Source organism: Triticum urartu, chromosome 3A (genome assembly GCF_056163025.1).
Source record: "Triticum urartu cultivar PI428250 chromosome 3A, HENAU_Tu73, whole genome shotgun sequence".
Lineage (NCBI taxonomy): Eukaryota > Viridiplantae > Streptophyta > Magnoliopsida > Poales > Poaceae > Triticum > Triticum urartu.
Window position 1 is genome coordinate 6868885 of NC_141875.1, and position 9704 is coordinate 6878588.

A 9704-nucleotide genomic window follows, 5' to 3' on the forward strand; every position below is an offset into this window, starting at 1 on the left:
GTGATTTTCTTGTTCCCCCCTTAATAAAAAGTAGTGATTTTTTTGTCTGAGCGCACACAAAATCGCCAGGGCATGAGCTTTACCATGACATCTTTAACACTAATCAACGACCATAGCCCTTAACCCTAAACACGAAATCGCCACGGCCATGGCTTTAACCCTAGCTAAGCACCAGATCACCACGGCCACGGCTTTAACCCTGCGCATGAAATAGCCACGGCATGAGCTCACCTTGTCGCGTCTGGAGCCGAGGGGGAGCTCGTCGTCGTCGTCGTCGTCGCCTCCTTCACCGGTGTCGAAACCCTAGAAACATGATGAACGTGACTAGACGAGAATTCCCACGTGTCCTTGAGAACGCTTTGCTTTATATAAAAGAACTTTCCGGCTTGTCATTTGTTGTAAAAAGGATTGAGCCACCTTGCTGCACTTTGTTACTATTGCTACTTGTTACTCGTAACGACTTTACGAATTACCTTGCAGAGAATACCTTGCTGGAAACCGCTTATCATTTCCTTCTGCTCCTAATGGGTCCGACACTTTTACTTACCAAAAATACTATGATTGATCCTTTATACTTGTGGATCTTCATCAAACCCCATGACCCTTTTTATCCCACACCATATGGAATTTGATCAATAAAACTTGATTAATAACCCCTGAAAAACTAAAACGGGCGCATGAAGCCCTAAATAGGGATCACCCCCGTTAAGTGCTCCCAGAACACCTGCTGTGTAGGGGAGAGGGGATTTGTCTTGCTCATCACGAGACGAAAGAACCCCTCGCCTCTGACGCCACCTAAACAAGCCTTCCCATCACGGGAGAGGGTTGGCTCCTAGCACACTTTTCGATTTTTTTTTGTTTTATTACTATTATTTATATTTTTTGAATGGAAATATATTTTACTTTAATCTTAAAAACGTTCATTTATCATTTAAAAATATTCACGCAGTGTAAAATATGTTCACACTGCTAAAAATATGTTCTTAGCATTCGAAAAGAATGCTCACGGACTTCGACAAAAGTGTTTGTGATGTTAAAAAAAGTTTGTACGATGTAAAAAGTATGTTTTCATAATTTCAAAAATATCATCCGTGCCATTCAAAAAAATGTACATGGCATTTCAAAAAAATGTTCACGTGTCTCAAAAATATGTACTCAACATTTATAAAAATGTTTATAAAATCTAAAAAAATTTTCATGTAGTATAAACAAATGTTGAATACCATTCAAAAAATGTATGTGACATTTTAAAGAAATATTCAATCATTTCAAAAGAATGGTTCTAACATTTCAAAATTTTAATACAATATGAAAAGGCTTTTTTTATCATTTATGAATAGTAGTTTCAACTGCTTAAAATGCCATCGCTCAGTAGGCGCATGCTAAAAAATGCCACTAGACACCATTACTGCCAACTCAAAGCCCGTTTACTATGGTACATGGCCAACATCCTCATGGACCAACATGACAACTCATCTTACTACCGTAAAGTGTGAGTCCCACTCGATCCCCACAATTTTCTTAGTTTCCTCTAAATTATTCGCTTGCTTGCTTGCTGACAAGTGGGGCCAACCTTATCATTATGAGATAGAGAGAGCTGACATATGGGTATTTCGGTCATATAACATGATCAATGGATTTGACCTGGCATTAGTGATGTCTGATGGTGTTTTAGCAAACATCTAACGAATGATGAAATTTCAAGGTGCACTTTTTAGCAAGCATCTCATGAAACAATACAATTTTTATGCGGTTGTAACTTCTAATGGCAAACTGGATAGTGAGACACAACTAGTGGCCTAAATGATAAAATCTCTATAAAAAAGTTCACATAGTTAAAGTAATGTTTCATGTCATTAAAACAATGTCCAATGTGTATTTGAAAAATGTTTGACATGTAGTACTGATATTTGAGAAAACGTATAGGATATATTTGAAAATGTTCCATGCGTACCAAGAAAATGTTCCACTGTGTACTATATGTACGACGTGTACTAAAACATTAGACATGTGTTAAAAATAAAAATAAACAAAGAAAAAAACTGAAGAAATGCTGAAAAACTTAAAAAAAAGATAAAAAAAACAATAAAGAAAGACAGAGAAAAAAACTTGAGGCCTACTTGGATCTACACCCGTCCCCTTCCGCCCCACATTTCACAGAAGAATAAAAAAAGAGCTGCTTTACTCCCGTCCCCTGCCGCCGCCGGCCGGCTGCCCCACCACACTCCCCGACGGAGCTCCGGCGGGGGAGTCGGCGCTCTAGACCGCCCCCCGCCCCCCGCCCCGGACACCCTCGCGCTCCCATGGCGCCAACCGCTCTGCCGTGCCTGAGCATTTTCTTTTCCCGCAGACGCCACCGCTGCCGTCCCCGTCTCCGGTAGCTCGCCGCCGCACCGAGAAAGGTGAACCTCTTCCTTCCCCTGTCTCTTGAGTGCATTACCATTCCGTAACACAATCAAAGGTGTATTGCCTACTTAATTACCTTGGCCTGAGTGGGATTCCTTCCGAGCACATGGATATGGATTGCTCGCTGGTACAGATCCGGCAACGAGGAGGCGAGGACTAATTCAGTGAGGCAACTTTTTACCATGGCTTGTACACCAGTTTGCAGTCTGTTGTGGAATCTGATGCCATGCCCTGGCAATACACTACATGGTGACAGTAGCAAATTAGCTAACTGTAAGTCGAGCGGCAATTTCTGAAACACACAAATGCCACCACAAGGTGACTGATGACGGCTTTCCGTCAGGTGTGCCGACCACCACATTGCAGACAATTGTGATGTTTCACATGACGGGATGCCGTACAGTTTACCATTAGACTGCTTATCGAGCTGAAAACCAAGTGTCATACACAATACAATAGGCATTTATTACTGCAGCAAATTAAGTCTCAGTGTCCAAAAGAAATACATTCAGAGTCGCAGTGAAACAAATCTCTAGATTTGCGGCATGGGGTGGCCTGGAGACGAAACAAATGGCTTGGGGGGCATCGTTAGACTCTGCAAGGTTCCTGTCAGCATGTTCAGCACTTTCGGCATGGACGGGCGATTTTTTGGGTTCCACTGAATGCACCAGAGTGCCACAATGGCCAGCTTTCTTGCTGTATCCTTCTCTTCTTGCGTCATGTCCCTTGATGATTCCAGTTCTTGCTCCGTGCTTATTTTCTCATATATCCATTCTGGGATGTAAACCTCGTTTTGGTTCTCAATCCATGGATCTGAGTTCCTTCTTCCGCTAACCATTTCCAGCACCAGCATGCCAAAGCTATAGACATCGGACTTGCTGGATATTCTCCCAAAGTTTCGAGAATACGGTTCTGGTGCAATGTAACCCATTGTTCCTCTAGCTGCAGTCAGTGTGACGATGCTATGGTCCCTTGTACACAGCTTCGCAAGCCCAAAATCAGAAATCTCTGGACTAAATCTGTAATCTAGCAAGATGTTGTGAGGCTTGATGTCAAAATGGAGGATCCGCTGATTGCACCCTTGATGCAGGTATTCTATTCCCCGTGCAATGCCTGATGCTATCTCCAGCATCTTGTTAGGTGCTAATAGCTCTTGACAAATATCTGATTCATGTGCAAATATATACTTCTCGAGTGATCCGTTAGGCATGAATTCATAGATAAGAGCACGCCTTGTTCCATCTGAGCAGAATCCCAAGAGACGGACCACATTAGTATGGTGGATTCTACCAATGGTTGCAACTTCATTCATGAACTCTTCCCCGTCACTCTTTGAGTTCTCCAGCATCTTTACTGCCACAGGTACTCCATTTGCCAGCTGACCTTTGTATACGCTTCCAAATCCACCCTGACCCAGTCTATCTTTGAATCGCCTTGTTACTTTTTTAACTTCAGAGAATGTGTACCTTGTTGGTTTTGATGTGCCATATGCCTGGAGAAACATTTCGATTTTCAAACGCACCTCTTCATCGACCTTTGATTTTAGGGACCGATAGAGTGCTGTGGCTGCCGTCAACAAGAGAACCACAAATGTGGCTACCGATGATGTTGCTGAAAAACAAGAATGCAGGCAAACAGTGAGTTATACTTGGACTAAAACAATCTTGCTTTCATGTCTTTCCTCTTATATATGGGTAAGATGCAAGAATAAGAGTAATATACAACAAAATGTATGCATAATACCTGCAATGACTTGCACACGTGAACCTGCATGTAGGAAATAAGCGATTTAGATTTTTTGTGCAAAATAATACTCATGCCTGAACAAAGTGATACTTTTCTAGTAAGAATTTAACTATAAAATTGGGTTACTTTTAATGTTGTATATGCTATCTGTATGGGGGAGTATCAGAACCATGCGAGTGTGAAATATTTACTGGACTCAGATATGCTGGTAAACAGAGACATATTTGCATATATAGCAAAGGTTGGATAAAAAGAAGTGGTCTTTATTTCGATCATTTAGGTACTCTTGTCAAAAATATTTAAGGCATGCAATTTATTCAGAACAAATCCTTCGATGCTTAAGAATTACTAGAAACAATACCTTGGCGCTTGCAGAATGCTTGCCTGCGTTGTGAGCTGAATCCGCAGGAATGCCCGTTTCGCTCGCAGTCTAGACAAATGTCAGTTATGTTAGGAACTGACCAAGTCAAGGTTGTCTCACCAAATGCAATGACCCTTCTGGCTCTTTCAGTGAATAACACATCATTGACATCATAATCCCACGGCGTTGAAATACCATTTGAAACCACTTTGCAGTCTAAGGGAAGAATATACATTGGTTCACTACCGTCCATCAAATATATGAACTGGCTTGTGTTGCTCAGGCAAGAGATTGGGCCAACAATACTGTCCCCCATACCTGGTGTCGTACCGGCCTTCTCTGTTGGTATCAACTCTCTTGAATAGCGTACCAGGATTGCAGTTTCACCCCCGTAACTGTCAGGTATGTAGACACTAGTTGATAGATTGGTGGCAGAGATCTTCTGAAGCGGGCACCTAGTCCATGATTCTTCAAGCGGGATGACATTCAGGCCACCAAATCTGTAGTCAATTGCAGTGACCTTGCATAGTCCAAGGATTGGGTGAAGTAGGATGGTATCTGCTTCCATTGAGCATGCTAGCTCCAAGCCAGGTGCTCCACAGGATGGGGAGCTGGTTGCTGGCAAATTTGACAAATCTGACCTATAGACGAAATCAAATCACAGAATGAACTGTCCGTCAAACTATTTCACGCAGCTGACCCGTGGCGCCTAGCTCTCAGGCGCTGCACACTGTTTTAGTAATTTTCGGGTATGACGCTGGCCGTGTAGCGCCTATCTGTGAGGCGTTGCACAGTGTAGTGTGGCGCCGTCGTGGCGGGCGCTACACAAAAGGGTCAGGTGTGTGAAATAGTTTCACGGGCAGTTCATTCCGTGATTTGATTTCGTCTATAGGTCAGATTTGTCAAATTTGCCCTGGTTGCTGGGCGGAATGGAAATCGGATCTCTATTGTGCCTTCTTCGCTGCACCTGGATGGTGCGCAGTTATGGAAGAAATCTTCATCACCACTTGCTGTGGCTCTGTTGATTCCATAGTTAAGAACAGAGAACAACAGAGCTACAACCAAAGCTTCAAACATTTGTGTGAAAAATGAAGATGAGGAGGAAATGAGATGAAGCTATGCCTACAAAAACTGTGCTTCTTTTGTAATGTTGAAATCATAAAGAAAAGAAATATCTTCCTGGATGTTGCCTTTGACAAGTCAAAGACTATCTTCCTGTACACTGGTCAAGGCTTGACTATTCTTCCTCTTGTGTCTCCATCAATCCATATGCACCAGAAAATCCGTATATCATCATTCTGAGACCATATTAGCCTTCTTCTTAACTCTAGTACCAGCTTCTATGCCTGATCCTGCATCTGTAAAGCTCTCATGACGAACTCCGTTGCATTTCCACGTTCTGTTATACTCCAAGCATTAGCAATCTCCTCCACAGTTTCAGTTTTTCTAACAAAGACTGGAGCGGAAGATACTCTGGGGCAAGCAGTTTGCCCCTCTTTCTCCTGTGGGCATCTCCAAGACATCCACCATCCTTTTCGATTACGAGGGGATCCACCTGGTTGTGGTGTTCAAGAATACGAGCTTGTTTGTAGCGATGACCAGGCTATAATTCAAGTCAATACAGGAAGGTACTTCATCACCAACATCTCCTACCCCGACTCTGTTTTCTGGGTTGTTGATGCCAGTTTGGATAATAGCAGCTGCCCTATTCCTGAGAGGAATCAACATCCTTATATCTATGGATTGAGATCAGATTACATGTTCCTGTTATATATGCGTACGGTTAAATGGGCTGCCTTTGTCAGTTGTTCGCGGATGATGAAAGATAATCTTATTTATAAGCCTGTCGCTTGCCCGGAGTACGAACAATTCTTTTGTTTATGTGTTGAGTACCATGCAATCTTATCAGGTTCAGAATGTTGAGCCTTCATGTGGATACTTGGCCATGACTCCTTTGGGAAGCTGGCGTCCGGGGCCAAATGATTATTATGCAAGTTATGATTATGAAGATATTGTAAAATTTATGAGGGATGGGTTTGCTCTTAGATTTCCTTTCCCAGCTCCAGAATGGACATATTCTTGGATCCTCAAGACATGCCTGGAAAATTCAAGGAGGTGAGTCTCTATCCTCTCTGGTTGCATTTTTCACCTCAAATGGGTTTGTCTTACCAAAAAACTGTTTATGCAGCGACTTCCACGAACAGATGTCTAGTTCAAGCATCCAAAATAAGATTTCTGTGATTTTTGCCATCGACGTGCGTTTCTTGGGATGTGTAGAAAACAACTCCTTGTCTAAATACACTAAATTATATTGGGCTGTGTTAGTCATAGTATCTGCTATAAGTATCATGAAGCTCATTATCGGTATGACAGAATCATCCAATCCTTATTATTACAGCTCCATAACTTTATACATGTAACTCATGTCTGTAATCTTGTTTATGCAGTGTTTGCAGTACTATCCAGGTTAGTCTTTGCACCGTTGTCTGTATTGATCTTCCTTGGCTACAAGTACTGGAAAACAAAGGTAGTAATTGACGCAGTTGAGAAGTTCCTCCAGATGCAACTAGCCCTTGGCCCAACAAGGTTCGCTTACACAGACATCACTGCGATCACTAGCCACTTCAAAGACAAGCTGGGCCAAGGAGGCTATGGGTCCGTGTACAAAGGTTTGCTTCCCGGTGACGTCCATGTTGCATCAAAATGTTGGTCAGTTCCATGTCCAATGGAGAAGAATTCATCAGTGAGGTGTCCAGCATCGGAAGCATTCACCATGTCAACGTAGTGCGTCTGGTGGGTTTCTGCTCGGAGGAAATGAGGAGGGCTCTTGTCTATGAGTACATGCCCCATGGATCTCTTGAGAAGTACATCTTCTCGCCTGAGAAGAGTTTCTCCTGGGACAAGCTCAATCAGATTGCTCTGGGCATTGCCAGAGGGATCGACTACCTGCACCGAGGGTGCGATATGCAGATATTACACTTCGACATCAAGCCGCACAACATCCTGTTAGACAGTGATTTCACCCCAAAAATTGCTGACTTTGGGCTGGCGAAACTGTACCCCAGGGACAACAGCTTTTTGCCAGTGAGTGCTGCCCGGGGAACAGTTGGTTACATAGCTCCTGAGATGGTGTCCCGTAGCTTTGGTGCCATATCGTCCAAGTCTGACGTCTATAGCTTCGGGATGTTGTTGCTAGAGATGGCCGGAGGACGGAGGAACGTGGACCCACATATCGTCCAAGTCTGACGTCTATAGCTTTGGTGCATCCAGATGAAGCCAGACGATCGACCGGCCATGAGCGAGGTGCTAGACATGCTCGAAGCTGGCATCGATGGCCTGGAGATGCCTCCTGAGCCCTTCTTCTGCGGGGACGAGTATGCTCCTGCTGCAGATTCTTCAGTATTATCAGAGTTAAGTACATTATCGGAGTGAAATACCTATACATCGTAGTTTTGGACCAAATTTTATCCTCTAGGCAGCTCAGGTGCGCTCAGCGAGTCAATATTTGTGTGCAATGTGAAGAAGATACTCTTTTTCTTAATACGAAGAGGAGACATCGAAAATGATGATGCAAATTGTAAATGTGAACCTGGAGAGAACTGCTTTCTGTAAAATAATCCCATTGGCGCTGTTGTTACTGTTACTGTACAACATTGATCCCATTCAGTTGAATATTTGAATGGCAGTGCATTGTGCGGTGCTGTAGTATTTGTTTACCAAAGTGTATTCTTTTATGGGTGTAATTGCACAAAATTTGCATGGATTTGTGGGTTTCATATCCTGCGAACGGATATGAAACGTTTTGCTGCAGGAGCAATCATCATTCCTGCAACACATGTAAGTGCAAAACTTTCATCATTTCACAACAGAAGTTAACTGACACTCCATGGATTGTACACAGGTAGAAGGAGCTGTATCATCAAGAAGAAGAACCAAAGGAGAGGTGGAAATTCTTCTTATAACCCAAATCTGCTGCAATTTGGAGGTCACAAACCCAAATCTCTTTTTGTTATATTAAGTTACACACCCACACAACCTGTAGCGTCGCCCATAGGCTTCTCTCTTCTCTCCTGCGACGCAAGGTTGATTTTCCTCTCAAACATTTACACAGAAGGATTACAACATGTTAATTAGGAAGTTCAGGAACTCTGTTTCAAACAAAAGTTGTGCTGTGCTGTTTGTTGCTGGTTCAGAAAAGATCATAAACTGCCCTGTTTGTCATCGTCGGTGGCGGTTCGCTCTGGTGAGCAGCAAGACGAGCATCACGAGAAGGGAGCAGGGTACGAGTGAGGAAGGAGCAGCAGTATCTTTGCTGCCGCTGCTGCTGCTGTTTCGCTTTCGTCCGTCTCAAGTGTCACAGAACTGGTCGCGTGCAGTACGCCATGGCCGGGCTACCCTTTGCCCGGCAGGATACGGTGGCCCGGCAAAGTGGAGGCCTGGTGAGGGTCCCTGCTGGGTGCAGATACGGCAGGGGAATGGACGCCGTGTCGACCTCCCATCGACTTCTGACCTGCAAAGTTGAGATCATCATCGAAACATTCAGGAAGAAGAACACACAGCTACTCTCGCACAGTGCTAGCTACATAACATGGTAAGCAAGTCCAGAAAATGATGTTCCACGGAAGTTCAGAAACCGGGCTTGAGCTTGCTACTCCAAGTTTTGAAATGGGCTACTCCATCATGGTTATTGAAGCAGAAACAAAGCATGTCACCTCCATCCTTGAACTCTGAAGTGTCAAGTGAACCTCTACCGAATCCTGTACACATGGCACCACAAACTAGTTACGAACCTATCTGCCTTTCTTTTCTGAATTTAGCTGTGATCTGGTCTAACATCATATAAGGCGCATTTTATTTTTATGTAGCTCAAATCCTGACCGTCGACACTGCTGGTCGTGGCAATGGTGGGCGCATACGTGGCAATGGCAGAAACAACCTCAAGTGCCAAGTTTGCTCCAAATTCAGGCATGACGCGCTACAATGCCGCAACCGCTTTAATCATGTGCTCCAGCCCGAGGATCATCATACTTGAGCGTTCCGTCGACGCCGCACCACTGGTTTGTACACTATGGACATGAACTGGTACACATGATTAAAGTGGTTGCGGCACTATGTCTGAATGAATCGGGATCAAACATTGGGCTTGAGGTTGGTTCTGTCATTGCCGCGACCGCGGTATCTTGCCTCTGTT

General features: G+C 43.8%; 1 protein-coding gene and 1 pseudogene across 3 annotated transcripts; one reads left to right on the forward strand and one right to left on the reverse strand.

Moving 5' to 3' along the window:
• Positions 1-2850: 2850 nt before the first annotated feature.
• LOC125542308 (rust resistance kinase Lr10-like) lies at positions 2851-5597 on the reverse strand. 2 transcript variants are annotated; one of them, XM_048705286.2, is made up of 4 exons: positions 5440-5597; positions 4514-5149; positions 4150-4173; positions 2851-4017 (listed from the first exon to the last, which is right to left on the reverse strand). In XM_048705286.2, exons 1-4 carry the CDS (start codon positions 5588-5590, stop codon positions 2939-2941), a joined length of 1890 nt encoding a protein of 629 aa, XP_048561243.1. In that variant the 5' UTR covers positions 5591-5597; the 3' UTR covers positions 2851-2938. The 2 variants fall into 2 exon arrangements, with proteins under 2 accessions (XP_048561243.1, XP_087401974.1); XM_087545848.1 differs by lacking the exon at positions 5440-5597 and having other exon boundaries at positions 4514-5096.
• Positions 5451-9024, forward strand: LOC125542306 (LEAF RUST 10 DISEASE-RESISTANCE LOCUS RECEPTOR-LIKE PROTEIN KINASE-like 2.5; annotated as a pseudogene). Its single transcript, XR_015617896.1, has 3 exons — positions 5451-6628; positions 6702-6877; positions 6961-9024. The product of XR_015617896.1 is annotated as an LEAF RUST 10 DISEASE-RESISTANCE LOCUS RECEPTOR-LIKE PROTEIN KINASE-like 2.5 (transcript).
• Positions 9025-9704: the final 680 nt, after the last annotated feature.

What these genes read in the sequence shown, in the direction of transcription:
- LOC125542308 (XM_048705286.2), bottom strand. Translation starts at nt 5,590, where the DNA reads ATGTTTGAAGCTTTGGTTGTAGCTCTGTTGTTCTCTGTTCTTAACTAT. An exon ending in AGCATTCTGCAAGCGCCAAG is followed by an intron (nt 4,174 to 4,513) that starts GTATTGTTTCTA and finishes TCCTACATGCAG; the next exon opens with GTTCACGTGTGCAAGTCATT. An exon ending in ACGTGTGCAAGTCATTGCAG is followed by an intron (nt 4,018 to 4,149) that starts GTATTATGCATA and finishes CTTGTTTTTCAG; the next exon opens with CAACATCATCGGTAGCCACA.